Source organism: Cetorhinus maximus, chromosome 19 (assembly GCF_964194155.1).
Source record: "Cetorhinus maximus chromosome 19, sCetMax3.hap1.1, whole genome shotgun sequence".
In the NCBI taxonomy this organism is placed as follows: domain Eukaryota; kingdom Metazoa; phylum Chordata; class Chondrichthyes; order Lamniformes; family Cetorhinidae; genus Cetorhinus; species Cetorhinus maximus.
Genome location: NC_135897.1, coordinates 21,188,477 through 21,212,493, shown reverse-complemented (window position 1 = coordinate 21,212,493; position 24,017 = coordinate 21,188,477). Strand labels below are relative to the sequence as shown.

The 24,017-nt window shown below is 41.2% G+C and overlaps 1 protein-coding gene across 1 annotated transcript in view; it reads left to right on the top strand.

Moving 5' to 3' along the window:
- Positions 1-24,017, top strand: part of LOC144694311 (uncharacterized) — a 107,837-nt gene that overhangs the window by 18,265 nt on the left and 65,555 nt on the right. Inside the window, exons 3-6 of the mRNA XM_078564642.1 lie at positions 207-367; positions 3,144-3,168; positions 14,476-14,589; positions 20,345-20,485. Of these exons, the coding sequence (XP_078420768.1) occupies positions 207-367; positions 3,144-3,168; positions 14,476-14,589; positions 20,345-20,485 (441 nt within the window). The remainder of the gene's footprint in view (positions 1-206; positions 368-3,143; positions 3,169-14,475; positions 14,590-20,344; positions 20,486-24,017) is intronic.

The window sequence follows — 24,017 nt, the reverse complement described above, 5'->3', positions numbered from 1 at the left end:
AAGGGTTGTGGGGCTGGAGATCTCTGCGCGCCTATGATTCTCGCCTCTTGCGCATTGCCAATTTTAATCACTTTACCAGGCAATCGTGCATTCAGTTGTCTAGGCCCTAAGCTCTGGTCTGATACAGATTCAACTTTCCATGGTGCGGATGATACACTGCCCAACAGACAGCAGTTTTAAAGATGATTCCTCATTTTGTATTTCAGTATTTTTACCAGAAAAAGATGCCCATAATGTCTTAAGAATTCGAAAACGGGCTAATTATCTCTTTGAAGAGTTAAGACCTGGAAATTTGGAAAGGGAATGTATTGAAGAAAAGTGTGAATTTGAAGAGGCAAAAGAGATTTACCAGTCAATGGATGATACTGTGAGTATGCTACAATCAATCACCTCTGCATCCAGGTTCATGATACACCAACCCTGTTAATTTTATTAACAATTTCCTGATATTACACCATTGCTTTAATCTTGGAATTGGATGGACATGGAGAGCCAAGGGAAAGATGTCTCCTTCTCTTCGATTCTGATTTAATATGCAGCAAAACAATGGTGTAATATCAAAGCATTGGTAAAGTTGGCAGTGTTGGCAGTGGTTTCTTGAGAATGGGTTTGACAAATGGTTTTCTTTTTAGTGAGAGGGGAAAAGATCAGGACAGCAAACTGCACCTTCCATTAATATTAATGCCTGTGCAAGTGAAGTGTAGTTTATGGCTAACATCAAATGTGTATTAACAATTGGAAAAAGCTGCTTAAAATGATGAGTAGCAGGGTTGTCGGAGGTTCAATCTGTTGTTCCCTTGCTCTGCCCCATTCCTACCCCAACAGCTCTGTACTGAGTTACATGATCTTCATCAGGCAGCAATAGGTTTGCCACAGTTGACTTCAAGTACACTGGCTAAAGGATGAAATTACTTGGTTCCTGCTGATGATCATTACACAGTCACCTCTGTTAGTAATTGAATACGGCTAGACTGTGGGGGTCAGATGCCATTACATTGGTTAGCTTTCCAACAGAGTACCTGAGCTGAGAATACCCAAACCTTATGTATTTGTGCAGTGAGTAGGTACCTTGGAGTCTGGGTGCATATGAGGGCACCTGGTTCATACCGTGGATTAAACACAATAGACTGGACCTCACTCCACTCTCCCACTGGAAAAATTGGTCTGGGGAGCTACTGCTATTTATCATCAAGACCTCATTTTGCTTCCAAACCGCAACAATGTGATTGCCGGTGAGAATGCAGGTTTTGTCCAACTAAAGAACTGGACGTCTGTGAAGTGACTCGGGTGTTGATTTGAGATCACTGCACTGTGCAAAGCTGCAAACCCCAGTTACCTGCAGGTGCTGGAAAGGACACAAGGAAACGGTAACAAAAACAGAAAATGCTGGAAAAATTCAGCAGGTCTGACAGCATCTGTGGAGAGAGAAAGAAACAAAGTTAACGTTTCGAGTCCGTATGACCCTTCTTCAGAAGGAAATGGTGCCTTGCAATGAAAAGCAAGGGCAGGGAAATGGAAATAGTGCAGCTTTAATAAGTACAGGAAATATTTCATTTAGTAAATTTTGACTGAAGTTCTCTCATCATCTGCTAATACTCTCTTGCCAAACATACAGCCTGGTAATAAAAACAAAGTGCTGGAAATTTGATTTCAGATTTCTAGCATCCGCAGTATTTTACTTTAATTTCAGTCTGGTCAGTCTGTTCAGAGTATACTTCAAGCCTGTTCTTTTATCTATTATGCATCTATATATTTTTTTACATTTCAAGTCGTGCATATGACAGATCTGTATGTAGTTTCTGTAAATTGGCTGCTTATGACAAGATTCTAGCCAGGTGAAATTTATTTGGCTAATACTTGGGGTTAATGAGCTGATGATGTATGTGAATTTCTCTCGGGTTATAGACAGGACTCATTATCTTTCATTACTGCAATCATTAATGAAGTTTCATACAAAAAGAAAATCCTAATAGGTTTTGTTTCAGGCCTGGCCCACTAATAGTTCCTCCAATAGTGAAGCGGCTGCTGTTCACATGCCATCCATTTGAATAACAGTAACAGTTAATATTCTAATTACCAACCTGTTCAGATAGGGTCCACAACTTTCTTAAAATAACATGCTGAGGATGAAAGGACTTTGGTCTGAAGTGGGATAAGGTTGCATGAATAAATATAAATCCAAATTACTTTCTATAACCTGCAGTCCTTTGGCCTCAACCAGTTGTTTTTCATGCCAGGATAGTATGAGACTCCATAGGTAGAAACATAACAGCATAACAATCACCAAAGAGCCAGTTAAACGTTTGTGAAAAGAACACTGAGTTTGAACTTTCTATTATTTCCAGAAAGGATTTTATAGTAACGAATGAGTCTAGGTATGTTTTGTGGTATCCTTTTATTTCTGTGTAATTTTAAGTGTATAAATTATTTTAAATACTAGTTTTAGCCTGACCATTATGGTCTGGCAGCGAGGGTTTCTTAGTATGATGTTTTAAGTCTTTTGGAAAGGATAGGGATGGATATATATTGAACAGGCTGGTCAAAGTATCCTTTGACATGCAGTCTTATTCATGGTACAGTTAAGTTTTTCATCACTGGAGTCATAGATCTGCCAGTGGAACCTATATTTTGTTATAAACGTGCAAATAGAGAATTATAACTGAATTATAACTGTCTGCATGCTTCCTTGACAATTGTTTAACTCAAAGCACAGATTAGATAATGATGAATGTGGAGGTTGTAGAATATGGGTAAAGATACTTCATGGTGATTTAATTGGCACATTCAAAATTGAGAGGAGCTAAAAAAGCATTCACTACAGAGTGTGAGGGGACATAAATCAAGGGATATGGTGAAGAAGGTGAATAGGTAAAATGGAGGGATATGGCAGAAAGCTGGTTTTGATGGATATGGAGAAAGTGAATAGGTGGGATTGAGGGATATGGTGAAATGGTGGGGATAATCCACCATAAAAAGGACAGGCTTCTTGCACCTGATGAGCTTTTTTACCTGAATCTAACTCTTCCCCTGTTCCTTTTGTAAGGAGTGCAGTACAGAAGCTATTCCATTTCATTGTATCTGAAATCTGAGATACCCAGACTTACTATTGATGCATCTAATCAGCTGTGTACTTTTTTTGACAGTTAAAATTTTGGAACAAGTATATTGGTGAGTAAACTGTTCTTTGTCAAAATTGGAGGAGAATGAATAAGAAGGAAAGAATAAATGATAAAAAGAATAAGGATGCTTTCCCTCAATAAGTGTGCACCCGTGAGTTCTGATCTCATAACATCGGTGGGCAAATAAATATTTACAGCTGGCTTTGACACCACGTAAACTCTTCCCCTCATCATCCCATATTCCGCAAACTGTCAGTAATGCTCTGTTACAACCAGGCTAGGAGGGGCAAACTGATTCCTCTCGTAGTCCCACTCCTGTGTTGGTTATAACAGAGTTTGAATTTAAAAAGGAGGCAGTATTGCCAATTTAATATATATACTTAACTGTGTGTAGCTTCATGTAAGTAGTAAGCCAGCCAGGTTCTGTAGGTTAAATAGGTAAAAAATTAATTTTATTGCTAAAACTCACTCAGGTAAAATGTAGAAATTATTAACAAAAGGCTTAAAATGCATAAATAGGTCCAACTGCCCAGTAAAAAAAAAACAATGCACAGATCCAATCCCCTCCACCAACACCAACACCCCCCCACCCCCACCCCCGCTGCCCCCAGCCACCCCACAGGCATGCATAAAAAGCGTGTCAGATCTTAAAACGTGGCCAAATAAAAAGTAGAGCCAGGAAATAATTTACCCTCGGATTGTCCAGATGCTTGTTTATAGCTGAAGGGTCACTTTCCACAGTAGCTGCCGGTACTTGGGTTTCTCGCTGCGATAGTCATTCTGCAGTCGTGGCTGGTTGATTCTCTTTTCTCTTGGAGACAGTGGTGTTGATTCTGATCCTCGTTTAGGAACTCTCAGTTTGCAACAATGAGGTCTTCTGGTGGGTTTTCAAAGCATAAACAGAACTTTGATGATAGAAGTTTCAGAGAAAGAGAGAGGGTGTAAGGCTGTTGCCCTTCTATCCCTGTGACAAACTTTCTGACTGTTAGTTCAAATCTAGTATATTTTACACCCAAGGTATGGGTCTCCATGACCCCTCTCTGGTTTCAATCTGGGCTTATCTTAGCCACTGCCTGAGAGCTCCGATGACTTTGTATAGCTGCAGCATGATTTCTACCCCCTTGTATTCCAGTTCTTTAGATAAAGGCCAGCATTCCATTTTCCTTTTATTATTTCCTGGTATTTTAATGATTTATGTAAATGCATTTTTTAAAAATCAGTCAGGGATTTGACACACATGGAAACGCATCTTCATGTTAAAGAGTCTGAACCAATCTACACACGTAGCATTTCCATTTGCCTGATGTAGAGTACAAATGTTATCCTCATAGGGACACATCTACTTAGTCCTGAGGTATTAGGCACAGGTCTCAAGAGCTACAGTTTAGGAGGTTAGCAGCTAAAACTGCACAGTCTGCAGGAAGTGGTAAGCTTCTTATTGCTTGTCCAGCTATGACCACTTTACCCTCTATGGCAATGTCTTGTCGGATTTTCACGTGCTGAGTGGAAATAGTCCCACTGCTTCATGGAAATGTTTACCCCTCAAGGTCCTATTAGTGAGCCAAGCTTGTTAAACTTCAGATACCCAAGCGGTGAATGACTCTGTAAATTTACAAGCTTTTATTTAGAGACACACATTATGCATTGTGCACCTCCAAACAACAACTCTTTCAGCATAGTCCTATCTATATAATTACAGATGAGACCCCAATTAATACCATACAATGAACACCAGCTTTTTCTCTTTAACAAAGTAAAAATTAGACTCTTTATATACATTTTTTTAAAAATGAAGGACTTCCATACTTTGTACAAAGCAATACATTGACGGATGACTCCCTCCTTGAGGACCCCTAACACATTCCATGTACATGCACATCTTTTAGTAAAACAATCCAATGTTGATGGCTCCAATCTACCCATTTACTTTTAAAGATTTGCTGTCTCGCCAGCTATTTGATTCAAGCCAGCAAGGTCAAGCTAACCTTTTCTCACTCACATTTTTCATAGAGTGTGCATTAGCCCACAATGAATGATTTTCTACATAACAATCTATGGATACAGTATCTTCAGTACCCCCATTGTACAGAATGTCACAGAGTCTGGGAAGAGTGTCCTCTGCAGTCACTGTTGCCGTGAAGCAGCCTGGGATGAGTGTCCTCTGCAGTTACCATCGCCATGAAGCAGTCTGGGACGAGTGTCCTCTGCAGTCACCATCACCGTGAAGCAGTCTGGGAAGAGTGTCCTCTGCAGTCACCATCACCGTGAAGCAGTCTGGGAAGAGTGTCCTCTGCAGTCACTGTCGCCAAGTGAAAAAAAACAAAGAGTGACATCACAGGAAAACCGTAAGTTCATTGGTTGGTAAGTAACTGCTAGTTTGAACGACCTATTCTGAGTTTACTTCAGATTAAAAGTGACTACCGAGGTCCAGGATCGGAGGCCTAACACTTCGGCTTCAACTCAGCAGATAGAATGAGTTCCAGTTGATTTTAAAAAGTATTTTGAACCTCTATTCGAACTACTTTCAGATTAAAGGTAAATAGGAGAAATATTTTACAGATTGACAAACTAAAGACCAATAGGAAATTTAAAAATGAATTGAAAAACTAATTAAATAAAATAGAGATGTAGGGCCAGGCGATGTGTTGTAGCTGCATGATGTGGGAGCTGGTGGACCCCATTGTGGTTCCTAGTGACCACATCTGTAGCAAATGTTGGTTGCTCAAGGAACTCCGGCTCAGAGTTGATGAGCTGGAGTCTGAGCTTCAGACACTGCGACACATCAGGGATGGGGAGAGTTACCTGGACGCTTTATTTCAGGAGACAGTCATACCCCTTAGATTAACTACCTTAAATTTGGCCAGTGGTCAGGGACAGGAGGGCGTGACTATGAGTGAGGCAGGTAGAGGAATCCAGGAAGTAGCACTGCAGGAGCCTCAGCCCTTGCCCTTATCCAACAGGTTTGAGATTCTTGCTCCCTGTGTGGCCGAGACCAGGGACTGTAGGAAGGAAGAGTAAACTGACCATAGCACCGTGGTACAGGGAGCCATTCAAGTGGGGGGAGAAAAGAGAAATGTAGTTGTAATTATGGGAATAGATACTGTTCTCTGTAGCCAGGATCAAGAGTCCCGAAGGCTTGTGTTGCCTACCTGGTGGCAGGGTTAAGGATATCTCACCTGGGCTGCAGAGGAACTTGGAGTGGGAAGGGAAAGATCCAGTTGTCGTGGTCTACGTAGGTACCAACGATATAGGTAGAACGAGGAAAAGAGGTTCTGCTGAGGGAATACGAGCAGCTAGGGGCTAAATTAAAAAGCAGAACCAAAAAGGTAATAATCTCCGGATTACTACCTGAGCCACGAGCTAATTGGCACAGGGTCAATAAGATTAAAGAGGTAAATACGTGGCTGAAAGATTGGTGTGGGAGAAATGGGTTCGAATTCATGGAACATTGACACCAGTACTGGGGAAAGAGGGAGCTACTCCATTCGGACGGGCTCCACTTGAACCATGCAGGGACCAGTGTCCTGGCGAATTGCATATCTAGGGTCATAGTTAGGGCTTTAAACTAAATAGTGGAGGGTAGGGTTCAGTTGCATGGAAATATAAAAAAATCAAAGTTTAAGGAGAAGGTAAGAGTGCAGGTTAGTGACGAGGCTGATTGTTACCAAAAAGTGAAAGGAAGGGACAGTGTGTGAGAACGCCATATTGCACCAAAGAATCATATAAGAAAGTAGGGAAAATTGACAGTAGGGCAAACTTAAAGGCTTTGTACCTGAATGCGCATAGCATTTGGAATAAAACTAATGAGTTAACAGCGCAAATAGAGCTAAATAGGTCTGATTTGGTGACAATTACTGAGACGTGGTTACAGGGAGAACAGGTTTGGGAGTTGAATATCCAAGGGTACTCAATGTTTCGGAAGGATAGGCAGGAAGGAAAAGGAGGTGGTGTAGCTTTGTTAGTAGAGGAAAAGATCAGTGCTATCGTGAGGAATGATATAGGCACTGGAGAGCAAGACGTAGAGTCAGTCTGGGTAGAAATAAGAAATAGCAAGGGAAAGAAGTCCCTGTTGGGAGTAACTATAGGTCCCCAAACAGTAGTTCAGCAGTAGGGCACAGTATAAACCAGGAAATACTGGCAGCATGTAAGAAAGGCACGGCAATAATCCTGAGTGATTTTAATATGCATATAGACTGGACTAATCAAATTGGCAAGGGTAGCCTCAAGGGAGAGTTCATAGTGTATTAGAAATTGTTTCTTGGAGCAATGTTGTGAAACCAACCAGGGAGCAGGCTATTCTGGATTTGGTTTTGTGTAATGAGATGGGATTAATTCATGATCTCATAGTAAAGGATCCCCTAGGGGAGAGTGATCATAGCATGCTAGAATTTCAAGTTCAGTTTGAGAGTGAGAAACTTGAGTCCCACACTAGTGTTCTGGAGTTAAACAAAGGTAACTGCATAGGCATGAGGGCAGATTTGGTCCCAGTGGACTGGACAGGAAGACTACAAGGTAGGACTATTGATGAACAGTGGCAGATATTTAAGGAGATATTCAGTTCCTCCCAAGTAAAATATATTTCAAAGAGGAAGAAAAATGGTAAGAAGGGGAAAATGCATCCATGGCTAAGCAAGGAAGTTAAAGATAACAAAGGCAAAAACTAAAGCATACAAAATTACAAAGGTCAGTGGCAGGCTGGAAGATTGGGAAACTTTTAAAAGATCAACAAAGGGTTACTAAAAAAAAATAAAAAGAGCAAAGGTAAATTATGAACGAAAATTGGCGCAAAATGTAAAAACTGATAGCAAAAGCTTCTATAAGTATATAAAAGGAAAGAGGGTAGCTAAAGTGATTGTTGGTCCCTTGGAGGATGAGACTGGCAAGTTAATAGTGGTGAGCACAGAAATGGCAGAGATGCTTAATCTATATTTTGCCTTAGTTTTCACGGTGGAGGACACTAGTACCACCCTAATAGTAACAGGTAGTGCAGTGGATATAGAGAAGGGGGAAACTTAGAACAATCACCATCACTAGAGAAAAAGTACTGAGCAAACTATTGGGATTAAAGGATGACAAGTCCTCAGGACCTGATGGCCTACATCCCAGGGTCTTAAAGGAAGTGGCAGCGGAGATAGTGGATGCATTGGCTATAATATCCCAAAATTCCCTGTATTCCGGAAAGGTTCCAGTGGATTGGAAAAATGCTAATATAACGCCCTTATTCAAAAAAAAGTGGGGGGGAGGTAGAGAGTAGGAAACTATAGACCAGTTAGTTTAACATCTGTTGTTGGGAAATTGTTGGAGTCCATTATTAAGGAAGTAGTAATGGGGCATTTGGAAAGTCAAAATGCAATCCATCAGAGTCAGCATGGTTTTATAAAGAGTAGGTTGTGTTTGACTAATTTGCTAGAGTTCTTTGAAGATGTGACAAGCAAAGTGGATAATGGGGATCCTGTAGATGTAGTATATCTGGACTTCCAGAAGGCCTTTGATAAGGTGCCGCACAAAAGATTAATACACAAGATAAGATCATACAGAGTTAGGGGTAATATATTAGCTTGGATAGAGGATTGGCTAACCAACAGAAAGCAGAGAGTCGGGATAAATGGGTCTTTTTCTGGATGGCAAGCTGTAACTAGTGGGGTGCCACAGGGTTCGTTTCTTGGGGCCCCAACTATTTACAATCTATATTCATGACTTGGATTCAGGGATAGAAGATACTATAGCTAAATTTGCAGATGACAGCAAAATAGGTGGGAAAGTAAGTTGCAATGAAGAAATAAGAAATTTACAAATGGATATGGACAGGTTAGGTAAATGGGCCAAAATTTGGCCAAAAGGTGGAGTTTAACATGGATAAGTGTGAGGTTATCCATTTTGGTCAGAAGAATAAAAGGGTGACTTATTATTTAAATGGAGAGAAACTTCAAAATGCTTCAGTGCAGAGGGATCTGGATGTCCTCGTGCATGAATGCAGGTACGGCAGGTAATAAGGAAGGCAAATGGAATTTTGGCATTTATTGCTAAAGGAAATGAGTATAAAAATGGGGAAGTATTATTGCAACTGTACAAGGCATTGGTGAGACTGCACCTGGAGTACTGTGCACAGTTTTGGCCCCCTTACTTGAGGAAGGATGTAGTTGCATTGGAGGCAGTTCAGAGGAGGTTCACTAGATTGATTCCAGAGTTGCGGGGCTTGTCTTATGAGGAGAGATTGAGCAGTTTAGGCCTATACTCGCTAGAGTTTAGAAGGATGAGAGGAGATCTAATTGAGGTATATAAGATGCTAAAGGGGACAGACAAAGTAGACGTGGAGCGGATGTTTCCCCTTGTGGGGCATTCTAGAATGAGAGGCCATAGTTTTAGGCTAAGGGGTGGTAGATTTAAATCAGAGATGAGGAGGAATTACTGTGGAATTCACTACCTCAGAGTGCAGTGGATGCTGGGACGCTGATTAAATTTAAGGAGGAGATAGACAGATTTTTAATTAGTAATGGGTTGAAAGGTCATGGGGCGAGGGTGGGAAATTGGAGTTGAGGCCGAAATTAGATCAGCCATGATCGTATTGAATAGCGGGGCAGGCTCGAGGGGCTGAATTGCATACTTCTGCTTCAAGTTCTTATGTTCTTATGTCACTCAAAATTGAATTCCATATCCACTGCCTCCACAAGAGTCAGTGTTTCAACAACTAGAGTACTTTTAACAACCTTTTTAAAATTTTCTTAGCTTCCATGTTAAACAACAATATTTCCCAATCTCACCCACAAGAAGTTATTAAACCAGCTGCACTCGAATACCCATTAGTAAGTATAGCATGTGAAGCATCATTAAAAATGACCAGATTCATGTTCTTTGTGTCGGTAAGGATAGGGAATTAAGTGCACATTCTTCCAGATTCAATTTCCTTCGTAAAAACAGAAACTGCTGGAAATATGCATCAGGCCTGGCAGTATCTATGGGCAGGGGAAACAGAGTTAACGTTTCAGGCCTATGACTTTTCGCCATCTGACTATCTTCGGGCATTGTTTTCCCTCCATGTCCGCTGCCTTTTTAGACAGACAGTCTCAGAAACACTTATCGCTGAAAAGTATCATCCTGCAGAAATGCAGCTTTTATGTCCTACACTCTCATGAATATGTGGTCAAAAGAGCCAAGAAGATTTTTATGATTACTTTTCCAGCAGTGGGAGAGTCCACATCTGCATCATACGGTTTCTCTTCAAAACCCCGACTAACTAACCTCACTTCAGCCTCATGCTCCATCTGTGAGGACTTTTCAGCACAAACCCGCCTTTGCAACAAAGCTGACCTTGATCCGGTACCTCAGAATCAAAATTCTTCATGAAGGATGTACTCAACAAAATAGGTATCTCACTGGAGGCTACCCCTGTACTTATAAAATGACTTTTCCCAGCTATTTTGCATGGAATTACAGCTCTTGAAGGACCTCAAGGTGTTGTCATTGCCAAACCTAAAAGAAATGAGTAGTTTTATATTCCTTAACTTTGCATCATTACTCAGTGAATTAAAATCACATTTTAACCAGTCTTACCCTCATACCATTGAAGTGCATGCACTATTCAATACTGCACAGTTATAAAATTATAGAATGGTTTGCAGTATAGAAGGAAGTCATTCAGTCTTCATGTCTGTACTCTCTGCAAGAGCAGATCAGCTTGTCCCACTCACCAGCACTTTCCTGGTAGCCCTGCAATTTCTCTCTCTTAAGGGCTTATCCAATTCCCTTTAGAAAGCCAAAATTGAATTTGCCTCCATCACACACTCAGACAGTAATGATAATTAAAGGAATCCACAATGAACACATTCATCCCAGGACTAAAACTCCTTGTGACCAATATAATTTGTTCAAATTCAACATGTTCCTCAGAACTATTTTCTTCATGTGTCATTTGAAAGACCCTACCTCTTTGCTCTGGGCAGTTCCCCACGTTATGATAATACTTCAAGTCACACTTGAAGCATCTATTAACTTTTACTTGGGCATTCCTGCAATTCTCTCATGAAAAAAAAAAACAGGCATTGCCATACATTGTTTCATCTGTCTGTCTTTAATCCTTTTGTTGACAACTGTGTCCGGTATCTGGAATAATTTGAAACGTGGCCGCCAGCAAATCTTCTATTCTGTGTGTCACAGCAGAAGGCTGCAGGGAATGACTGATTCCCCCAGAAATTTAAGGCAGCAGATCTGATCCAACAGAGTCTCCTTCTCCAAGAACTGGATGCCTGATAGAACTGCCTGTTCATATGAGACACTTTGGAATAATCTAGTAATTTAAACATTACTACCAATCCAGGGATCCCCATAGTGACCTTGGTCAATGTCTGCACAATTTATTGACGTCCATGATATATCCTTCCATGGAATAACTGTCCATCTTCCAAAATGTATCAAATTCTGACCAGGTCGCATAGGCATTTGACTGGTCACCTTTCTTGCAGATTCCTTACTGAAATTTTGTTATATAGTCAAAATCATCATTACTATCCAACTGAGTGGCACCCATCTCAGAAAATACCTGACTTCTGATTTTACTTTGTGCAGGAGGTGATAATGCCAAGGCCATGACCTTGTTTTTCCTTTGGTAGAGCAGTAATCAGTGTCAATATATCAGCCTCATTTTTCTACTGAAACTCTGAGACCATCAGAAGGTATTTGTATCCCAATTAAACTTGCTTTCTGACATTTTATGTTTGAAAAGAAGTCTTAGTTTTTAACATTTACCTTTGGACAACCAAATTTGTTACCATTGTAAGAAGTGAGGCAGGCAAACAATGAAGGATAGAATGCTAGTCTAATCTTTATACACTTATTCAGAAATATATATATAGCATATCATGCCCCTCCAACCAATAACCATACTTTCTGCCTATATATGAACACAGGTGAGTCCCCAATCACCACCTTAATAAATTTAACCTTCAATTGATACAGCATTAACACCCAAGGAGTGAACACAGTGCCTTTCACCACTTCAGAATGTCCCAAAGTGCCTCACAGCCATTTATTTGCTTCTAAAGTGTAGTCACTGGTGTGATTTAAGGGAAATGTGACAGCTAGTTAACACAAATGACCCCCATAGCAATGAGATAAACTACCATTAATTTGTTTAAATGATGTTGGATTAGGGATAATCTTTGGCTAAAATACCAGGAGAGTTTGGAAAAACTCAGGTCTGGCATCATCGGCGGAGAAGAGCACAGTTGGTGTTTCGAGTCCTCATGACCCTTCAACAGAACTAAGTAAAAATAGGAAAGGAGTGAAATATAAGCTGGTTTGGGGGGCGGGGGGCTGTTGGGACAAGCAAGCAGTGATAGGAGGAGATAACCAAAAGATGTCACGGACAAAAGAACAAAGAGGTGTTGAAGGTGGTGAAATTATCTAAAAGAATGTGCTAATTAAGATTGGAGAGCAGGACAAGCAAGCTACAAATAGCTCTAGTGGGGGTGGGGTGAAATAAGACTAAAGGGGCATAAAAGGTATAGATAAACAATGGGTGGAAATACATTTAAAAATAATGGAAATAGGTGGGAAAAGAAAAATCTATATAAATTATTGGAAAAAACAAAAAGGAGGGGGAAGAAACGGAAAGGGGGTGGGGATGGAGGAGGGAGTTCAAGATCTAAAATTGTTGAACTCAATATTCAGTTCGGAAGGCTGTAAAGTGCCTAGTCGGAAGATGAGGTGCTGTCCCTCCAGTTTGCGTTGAGCTTCACTGGAACAATGCAGCAAGCCAAGGACAGACATGTGGGCAAGAGAGCAGGGTGGAGTGTTAAAATGGCAAGTGACAGGGAGGTCTGTCTTATTTCACCCCACCCCCACTAGAGCTATTTGTACCTTGCTTGTCCTGCTCTCCACTCTTAATTGGCACATTCTTTTAGATAATATCACCACCTTCAACACCTCTTTGTTCTTTTGTCTGACATCTTTTGGTTATCTCCTCCTGTCACTACTTGCTTGTCCCAACAACCCCCCCCCCCCCCCCACTCCCCCCCTTAAACCAGCTTATATTTCACCCCTTTCCTATTTTTACTTAGTTCTGTTGAAGGGTCATGAGGACTCGAAACGTCAACTGTGCTCTTCTCCGCCGATGCTGCCAGACCTGCTGAATTTTTTCAGGTATTTCTGTTTCTGTTTTTGTTTTGGATTTCCAGCATCCGCAGTTTTTTGTTTTTATACCAGGAGAGTTTCCCTGCTTTTCTTGCATGGTATCCTTTATGTTCGTGTGTGAGGGCAGCTGGAGCTTTGAGTTAATATCTCATCTGAACGATTGTGCCTCTGACAATGCAGAACTCCCTCAGTGCTGTAGTGAAGTGCCAGCCTAGATTTTATGCTGAAGTTCCTAGAGTGTGGCGTGGCCCATGACTTCCAACTCCAAGATGGGAATGCTACCTCTGAGTCAAGGCTAACACTTAGCATAAATTGTACATGGATTACTCCCTCCAATAACTTATTCATTGCAGACCACACATAATACTTGAGGTCAGTAGGTAAATGTTAGATACATTATATCCTAATATTTTAATACAACTTTGCGAGGAGATGGTGGCATAGTGGTAATGTCACTGGACCAGTAGTCCAGGGGCCCAGTCTAATCCTCTGGGGGACACAGGTTCCAATACCGCAGCAGCTGGGGGAATTTATTTTCAATTAATAAAATCTGGAATTGGAAGCTAGTTTCAGTTAAAGTAACCATGAAACTATCATCGAATGTTGTAAAAACCCATCTGGTTCATTAAAGTCCTTTAGGGAAGGAAAACTGTCATCCTTACCCGGTCTGGCCTACATGTGACTCCAGATCCACAGCAATGTGATTGACTCTTAACTGCCCTCTGAAATGGCCTAGCAAGCACGCAGTTCAAGTTCATTAGGGATGGGCAACAAATGCTGGCCTTGCCATTGAAGCCACATCTTGAGAGAATCAAAAAAGAACTAAATGAACTGAAACAGCCAGCCTGAGAAATGGCATAGAAATATTCGAAGGCACCACAATTCCTAGAAGTACATAATTCCTCTCTATAAAAATATCAGTTTGAAACTGCCCTACCACAAAAGCTAGTCGCATCTAAATATAGAGTAAGTTATACAACAGAGTTTGATGTGGGTTACAGCACAAACTAAACAAAGCCTTTCAGATTAACTTATGGCCACCATCAATATTATCTGTGATCTTAAAGGAATACTGCTCTATATTCATCAGATCTGTATATTAATCTATAAATGTGGCCAAGAATTGTGTGCGCGGAAGTATTCCTGAGAACTGAAGAATGATGTCTATCAGACTGAATGTTCACATTTGTCAAGGAGCTCAGCCATTCATTAAATGTATCTGTCATAGATGGTGATCAGTGCAACCCTGATCCATGTACCAATAATGCAACTTGCCAGGATTTGATTGGTGGCTACTACTGTCACTGTGCTGAAGGATTTGATGGGCGCCATTGTCAGTATGGTAAAGTTTACATTTTTTATTTGAATTAAAGTTATTATTTGATATTTTCAGGCGATATCCGCAACAGTGTTTGTTCTTAGTAAAATTAACGGGTGATAATTCTATATCTAATGAGAGCATTAAACACTGCAAGACCAGTTACAGTACAGAACTTCCATCAATGCTCTCCCATTTCACTTCATATTGAATTATAGTCTGCAATGCAACACGTTTGTTTAAAATTTTCAGTTTGTGTCGTTTTATAGATGGTGACTATCAATCAAATGACAGTGGTCTGCAAAAATGATATGACTCTAAACTTCATTGACCCTGATATTTATGAGGAGTGGGGAGGGTGATGGGGATAGGAGGGCCTGGAAATGTGGGTGAGCCAAAGGCCCTCCCAAATTTAATGCCAGCATCTTAATTAAATGAAAGTTTTTAAACCTCATTTACTGGCCGGCAGCCAGCCAGTTTGAGCTGGCTTTCTGTTGCGTGGAAAGGCCTGCTTCACCAGCCTGCAGATGTGGAGCAGAGAGGACAGAGGGAGATTCAAGGTTTGGGGGAGGGGGGGGTAGAGTGTGGGGGAATGGGGGTGGGGTGGTGGGCAAAGCAGGGAGAAGATCATGGGCTTCATGAGAGCTTCAGGTCTGGGGTTGGGTCGGGGGGGGCGGGGGGGACATCATGTTGTGGCGGAAGGAAGTAAGTTTTCTTGGGGATTTGGCAGAAGCATCCCTGCTGTAAGGGCAGGTACCTGATGAATCCGCCACTTCTCGCTTCCCTTCAGCTGCAGGGTTTCCCAAACCCTGGGAAACCCCACTTGAAGGTGTTAAAAGTAAAACTGTTGTTAAACTTGAGGCACACAGCTTCAGTAAAATATTTAAATGATGGATAAACCTCTGGAGGACAGGTTAGTTGTCTGTCCTCCAGTTCGCCCCTGTTCAGATGATTTTGGAATTTTTAACCTGTCCCTCTCCTGTCTATCCTGGAGGGTTGGGGGTGTTAAAATTTCCCCCATCGTCACCCATGAAAGGCAGACAGTGAAACTACTGGCCTAAACTCTTTAGTAATCATTGACCTGGAATGAGACTGCCCTAGACTCAATGTCAGTCATTGAAGGCCGAGAGTGAGTTTGCGTTAAACTCATTTGAAAGCAAACCTAAAGTTCACTCTCACAGATGAACTGAAGCCAAGCATAATTCACCTGTACTACCAAGCACATGACTGTCCCATTGAACTTAAACCTCATCCCCTCTACCCACGGTTGCTAAATATCACAGTCTGAAAATTCCAGCAGTGCCATTCTGGCATTGGACATGGCAGGATATCCATCTGCTATTCCAGCTGCCCCAAATCTTGGGGTTGAGTTTATTTAAGTGTATACCTGCTCTTCTGGGATGCTTGCCCCATATACGAACAAGGAGCAGCCATTCGGCCCCTTGAGCCTGCTCCATCATTTAATAAGATCATGGCTGATCTGATTGTAACCTCAAATCTGCATCCCGCCTACCCCCAATAACCTTTCACCCCCTTGCTTACCAAGAATCTATCCACCTCTGCCTTAAAAATATTCAAAGACTCTGCTTCCCACCACCTTTTCAGGAAGAGCGTTCCAAAGACTCATGACCCTCAAAAAATTTTGCCTCATCTCCATTCTAAATGGGCGACCCCTTATTTTTATACAGTGACCCTTAGTTCTATATTCACCCACAAGAGGAAACATCCTATCCACATCCACCCTGTCAAGTCCCCTCAGGATCTTATATGTTTCAATCAAGTTGCCTCTTATTCTTCTAAACTTCGGCAGATACAAGCCTAGCCTGCCCATTCCAGGTATTAGTCTGGTAAACCTTCTCTGAACTGCTTCCAACACACATACATCTTTCCTTAAATAAGACGACCAATTCTGTACACATTACACCAGATGTGGTCTCACAAATGCTCTGTATAACTGAAGCATAACCTCCCTACTTTTGTATTCAATCCCTCTTGCAATAAATGATAACATTCTATTAGCTTTCCTAATTACTTGCTATACCTGCTTCATCAGCCTGCAGATTCATGCAATAAGACACCCAGATCCACCTGCATTCCAGAGTTCTGCAACTTTTAGATAATATGCTTCTCTTTTATTCTTCCTGCCAAAATGGACAATTTCACATTTTCCCACATGATACTCCTTTTGTCAAATCTTTGCCCACTTATTTAACCCATCTATAACTCTTTGAGGCTGACCTATGCCCTCCTCCCAACTTACTTTCCTACCTATCTGTCATCAGAAAATTTGGCATTTATGCCATCCATCCCTTCATCCAAGTCATTTCTATAAATTGTAAACAGTTGAGGTCCCAGCACTGATCCCTGTGGCACTCCACTCATTACATCTTGCCAACCTGAAAAAGACCCATTATGCCTACTCTCTGCTTCCCATTAGCCAGCCATTCTTCTATCCATGCCAATATGTTACCCCTTATACCATGATCTTTTATTTTCTGCAATAACGTTTGATGTGGCACTTTATGAAATGCCTTCTGGAAATCTACGTACAGTACATCCACTGTTTCCCCTTTATCTGCAGCACTTGTTACTTCCTCAAAGAACTCCACTAACTTGGTTAAACATGATCTCTTTCACAAAACCATGTTGACACTGCCTGATTACCTTGAACTTATCCAAGTGCCCTGCTATAGCTTCTTTAATAATAGCTTCTAACATTTTCCCTAGACAGATGTTAAGCTAACTGCTCTGTAGTTTCCCACTTTCTGCCTCTCTTCCTTTTTGAATAAATGAGTTACACTCGTTATCTTCCAATCTAATGGAAAATCCCTCCATACCCGGGATCAACCTAGTGAACCTTCTCTGGACTGCCTCCAATGCCAGTATATCTTTCCTTAGTTAAGGGGACCAAAACTGTTCAAAGTATTCTAGATGTGGTCTAACTAGTGCCTTGTATAGCTTTAGCAATACTTCCCTATTTTTATACTCCATTCCCTTTGAAATAAAGGCTAACATTCTATTTGCCTTCCCTATTTCCTGCTGAACTTGTATGCTAGCGTTTTGTGATTCATGCACGAGGACTCTCAAATCCCACTGTGTCGCAGCTTTCTAGTCTTTCTCTATTTAAATAATATTCCGTTCCTCTATTCTTCCTGCCAACGTGCATAACCTCACATTTTTCCACATTATATTCCATTTACCAAGTCTTTGCCCGCTCACTTAACCAGTCTATATCCCACTGTAGACTCCTTGTGTCATCCTCACCACTGGCCTTTCCACCTATTTTTGTGTCATCCACAAACTTGGCGATAGCGCATTCACTTCCCTCATCCAAATCATTAATATATATTGTAAATAGTTGTGGCCCCAGCACTGATCCCTGTGCACTCCACTTGTTATAGGTTGCCATCCTGAAAATGCCCCCCCTTATCCCAACTGTGCCTTTTATTAGATAGCCAATCCTCTATCCATGCTAATATGTTACTCCCAACACCATGGGCTCTTATCTTATTAAATAACCTTATGTGCGGTACCTTATCAAAAGCCTTTTGGAAATCCAAATATATTACATCTATTGGTTCCCACTTATCTATGTTGCTTGTTACCTCCTCAAAATAATTCTAATAAATTTGTCAGGCATGATTTCCCCTTCATGAAGCCATGCTGATTCTGCTTATCTTATGCATTTCTAAATGCTCTGCTATTACATCCTCTATAATAGACTCCAACATTTTCTCAATTAGTGATGTTAAGCTAACTGGCCTCTCATTACCTGTTTTTGTCTCCCTCACTTTTTGAATAAGGGTGTTACGTTGCCAGTTTCCCAATGCTCTGGGACTTTTCCAGAATCTAAGGATCCTTGGAAGATTATCACCAGTGCAATTCACCATCTCTGTAGCTACTTCCTTTAATATCCTAGGATGCAACCCATCAGGTCCAGGGGACTTATCAGCCTTTAGTCCCATCAGTTTCTCTAATACTTTTTCTCCAGCGATAGTTATTGTATTTACTTACTCCCCACCATTTGCCCCTTGATTATTTACTATTTTTGGAATGCTATTAGTGTCTTCTACTGTGAAGACTGATGCAAAGTAATTATTCAACTCCTCTGCCATTTCTTAGTTCCTCATCATTATTTCTCCAGTCTCATTTTCTAAGGGGCTTATGTTCACTTTGGCCTTTCTTCCTTTTTATATATTTAAAGAAGTTCTTACTGTCTGTTTTTATATTACTTGTTAGTTTACTTTCTCCCTATTTACTGTTTTTTTGGTCATTTTTTGTTTTTTTTAAAAACTTTCCCAACCCTCTGGCTTACCATTAACTTTTGCCACATTGTACTTTTTTTCTTTCTATTTGAGACTATCCTTAACTTCCTTGGTTAACCATGGTTGATTCACCCCTTTCCTAGTGTCCTTCTTCCTCACTGAGATATATCTTTGTTGAGTCATGAACTATTTTCTTAAATGTCTGTCTTCGTTCAGCAACTGTCTTTTCTGGTGAACTCCTTTCCCAGTTCATTCCAGCCGACTCTGCCCTCATTATTTAAGTTTAGTACATTTGTTTCCGACCCAAGTTTCTCACTCTCAAACTGAATGCTAAATTCTACCATGTTATGGTCACTGTTTCCTAGGGCATCTTTTACTCTGAGATCATTTATTAAACCTGCCTCATTACACTAATTGATAATTGCTAATTAATTAATTATAACTAATACAGCCTACACCTTCCAATAGGTTTTGGCACTGCCAGTAAACTTTACAATACTGAAAACTAATAAAACCAATTATTGGTTTACCTGCTCTTTCTGCTGCAAAGTGGAAATCAGATACTGGAGGCTGAAAAAGAGTAGAACAAAAAAAGCAGTTCTTCCCTGCCCTTCACCGAATCCCCATTCAGCACACTTTATTTCTTGCTGTAAACCTTACCTAAAGCACCTCGTTCCTCCATGCACCAAATTCCAACTTTGAACCAAATTTCCAAATATACTCACTCGGTCTCTGTCTCACTCAGGTCTCTGTCTCCCCTCCGTGACCGTGCGCCTCTCACCCATACATTCAGCAACATTTCTGGTGAGGGCATAAGTGGTCTGGCTAAAGATATGAAGTCCTCAAATTTTTTCCCAGATGGTTCCCTCTCTAATGGGCTCCTTATTTCAATGGCAGCCAATTTCTCTTGGATTGATTGCTGTTGGGTACAGCATTGAGGCCTACATTTGATCCTGTTCACCTACTTCACGTATGTATCTTTTACATACATGTAAAGTAGAATGGCAGGATTTAATAAAGTTAATTTGACTTAGCCAGTCATTGTGAACCACTGCCTCTGATGTTATCCCTCTCATGACATAAAGGCTCTTCAGCTATCACAGGATTTCCATTGAAACACCATGGACAATACTACTGAAGACTTGAGTAATATAATAGAGACACTCATGGTTAGGTCATAATTCTGTCATCAGATGTAAATTTTTGTGCCCTATTTAAAAGAAATATATTTTAAAAAATAGCAATCCAACCTCTGATCTGAGGATCAGGTGAGACCAGATGGCCTCTAACTGACCAAAGCGATATGCAGTGATTTTACCTTGTGGCCCTTAATACATTGAAAAGTAATACAACGTACATTATATGGTGTAATGCTATCAATGTAAAACAGTGCCTGCCCTGCCATGTGCAGGCGGTCCTTTAGTACCTGGAGTATTTTGCATTTTGTTTAATACCATTACTTGCAGCAGAGTTACTGTGGAAAAAGCCTTTCATCTCACCACTTATCATTTCAGTATTGGTGGCAACAAACTGCTCTGACAATCTTGGTCACTGTGCCCATTTCTGCCGTGAAATTCCGGAGAGAAATAGACGGGAATGCTCTTGTGCAAGTGGCTACAAACTAAGTGAGGATGGACTCTTCTGCAATGCAACAGGTGAGGAGCTGCCAAGGTAAATGTAAATTTGCGGCTGTCTATTCATCTTGTTTCTGCTGCTTGGCACAGAGGTGGCACTAAATAGCATTAGCAAACCAGTAATGTGTGTGAGAGATTCCTTTGCTGTTTAAATGGAGGTGATGCCCTAGATGACTAGAGTTTCCAGGAATATCCGGTATTGGAGTATTGAGGTCCTTGGAGCATTACTCCAAGATTACTGAGATACCCAGGCTTTCTGGGGGTTCTACATTTCCTCAGCATGTGAGTTATCTATTTCTCCATGCACCTTTCAACTCAAACAGGGCCAGTTAACCTCATGAGTATCTATGCTCCAACCCTGTGCTCTGCTGCAGAAGTGAAAGGCCAGTTCTATGAGGAGCTTAATGCTGTTAGAAGAAGAATCCCTAAGTCAGAACATCTTTACATGCAGAGGGATTTCAATGCAAGTGTGGACACAGACCATGAGGCATGGCCCTCCTGCCTCAGACATCATGGCCTGAGAAAGATAAATGAGAACAAGCAGAGACTACTTGAGCTGTGCTGCTACCATGAGCTTCAAGCAGCTAACACCTGCTTTCAGAATGAACCATACCACAGATGTCCTGGAGACATCCAAGATCAGGGATCTAATCATCACCAGACGTGACTCTCTGAACAGCATTCTTAACACACACAGCTACCATAGCGCTAACTGTGATACAGATCACTCCCTGGTGTGCACAAGGGTTAGGATGCAACCCTTGAAGATTTTTCATTCAAAGCTGAAATACCTTCCCCCATCAATGTCAGTCATACTACCTACTAGATAAAAACCAACAATTCCTCGACTCGATTGAACAGGCACCCTCTGGCATTCCCACAAGTGCAAAAGTGAAATAGAACATACTTTGAGACACCATCTGCAATAAAAATACTGCACTCTTAGCATATGGGAAGTAAGGGCAGAAAAAAATGCTATTTGGTTTGAGGCTAGCATCACTGTAATGGAACCTTCCACTGAAGCCAAGGGGTCTATTCTCAATTACAAGAGTGATCCGAGGAAGAAGACTGAATGCACTAAGAGCTGCTCGCAGTAAACTCCAACAGAATGCCAGGCAGTGCACCAATGACTACTAGTTACAATTTTGCCAGAATATCCAGATATCCTTCAACACAGGGAAAGCTAGTGGCGTGTGTGAAGGGATCAAAAAGACAACAGGCCCATCAGCAAAGAAAATGGCTCCATTGAAAGAAAGGCAGGGAGAGTCATCACCAACTGCAATAGGTATTTGGAGAGAAAGTTGGAATACTATCTTGAATTGTACTCTAGGGACAACACTTTCACCGAGAAAGCTCTCGACACCATCGAAAGTCTGCCGGTCATGGCAAAGCTGGATATCGAACCCATAATGGAAGAGCTTAGCAAAGCAACTACTCGCTTGCCTTGGGGAAAGCTCTAGGTGCTGATGCTATGCTGCCTGAACTTATCAAGCATGAGAAGCCGGCACTCCTGCAGCATCTGCATGAACTTCTGTCTCTGAAATTTAAACCAGACAGCTTGACTGATTGGTCAAGGTATTGCCCTGAGGAATGAACCAGTGAATGGCTATCACTTATTTTGTTTAGCTGAAACAGGCGCAAAGTCTGCAAAGGACAGGGTTTAAATTTCAAACAATGCTTGGCAGTTAACCGTCAGTCACTATTAACTGGTGCATTCTCCATCACAACACCTCTACCAGAGTCCACTTGCCAACTAATCAGCACTCTCTTCTCATACAGTATACAGTTGTTGCTTCCCTTGACATTAGTATTCTTGGGATTGTCCTGATGAGTCTTTTTTCAGCAATATTCAAGTTCTGTACTACCAAATGACTATTTATCAAAATTTAACTCTGACCTAGCTTTTGGTTACTGCTCATAATATTTCCTTATGTGGCTTGGTGTAAACTTCTGTCTGGTAATGCTCCTGTGAAGCACATTTGGAAATTTTACTACATTATACATCCTTTGAACAAAAGTAACACTAGCCCATACCAGGTGTAAACCCGTGACTTTCGGGGTGTTAGTGCTCCACTCTACCCACCTGAGCTGTAGAGGCCTTTGTAAATGTAAGTAGGTGTTGTTCATAAATTAGCAGTTATTGGAACCCAGGTTATTCAAGTCACTGGGGCATCTGTTTCATTGGATATGTGGGTTACTGGGGCATCAGAGGATTCCAGGGTTGAGTTTTCCAGTGACAAGAAGGCTTCCTGGATGTATCTGGAGTTAGAGGACTCAGAGATTAAAGGGGTAAAAAAAGACCTAAGAAAGTGCTTACATTTATACTGCACCTTTTGTGTCAGATTCTTCACAATGGGAAATGAGGCAGACAGTTTATATACAGCTACCATATCTGGCTTTCCCAAGTTTGTATGGTATGTGGGTTTTTGAGGGTACCAGGTTTCCTAGGGCAACCATGGACATTTGATATAGCAAATCAAATTGGGATCATTCAGGTGTCCAACTTTCCTGAGGGATTCAGTGTTATTGGTGTATCTGGGGTATTTAGGATTACTGAGGTATTGAGTATATTGAGAATGTTTGGCAATACAATTCTCAAGAAATAGGAGCAGAGTAGGTCATTCAACCCCTCGAACTTGCACTGCCATTCAGTAGGATGTCGTCTGATCTGATCATGGTCTCAACTCCACTTTGCCTTCCCACTCCATAACCTTTGACAGCTTTGAGATCAAAACTTTGCCTAGCTTGGCCTTGAATATATTCAAGGACTCACGAAGTTCTCTTCCACAAAGAGCAAAGATTCACAACCCTCAGAAGAAATTTCTCCTCATCTCCATCTTAAATGGGAGACCCTGTTGGATCCTATTCGCACGCTTGTTGTAAGTGGTGGTCGATTTGGTTCCAGTGATAGAGTTGAGTAGCAGACACTTCTATGTGCTTACACTTCAAAATCTATCCCTACACTACTCTAAGTGCTAACTACAGACTACTAACGACAAAGGAAGCCCACACTACTCTACTATTGGATACTAAGATCATGTGATCTTCCTTAATAACATTCTTCTTAAAGGTATATTTCACATCAGATTACCACATCCCTCCCCCTTTACTCAGAAATACATTTTATATTTACATTTACAATTTTCTCAAAATAGCAAAATATTTACACTGATAAGTAATTTACAAATTCAGTCTTTCTGGGGTTTCCTTATGCGTGTAGAGCATCTCAGCTCTACAACTTTGCCTGTCAGGAACCCACTTTTCCAGAGTTTTCTGATTATCCGATGCTTCAGTGGGCACCTGTATCCTCCACTCTTGAAGGAACATCAAATAGGTCTGTACTGGGTTGAGAGTTCTCTCAGCAGGAAATGCTGACCCAATAGTGAACACTGGTGGAATTATTTCTTGGTGCATAGTTTCTCTCTTCCTTAAAGATCCACATGTCTCCATATGATTTGGCCTTCCACCTCCATGTGGTAAGATAGAGGTCCAGTCACTGCACTTATTTCACCCGGTAACCATTTTGGTCCTTCCTCTCGTGACTATGCCAGTT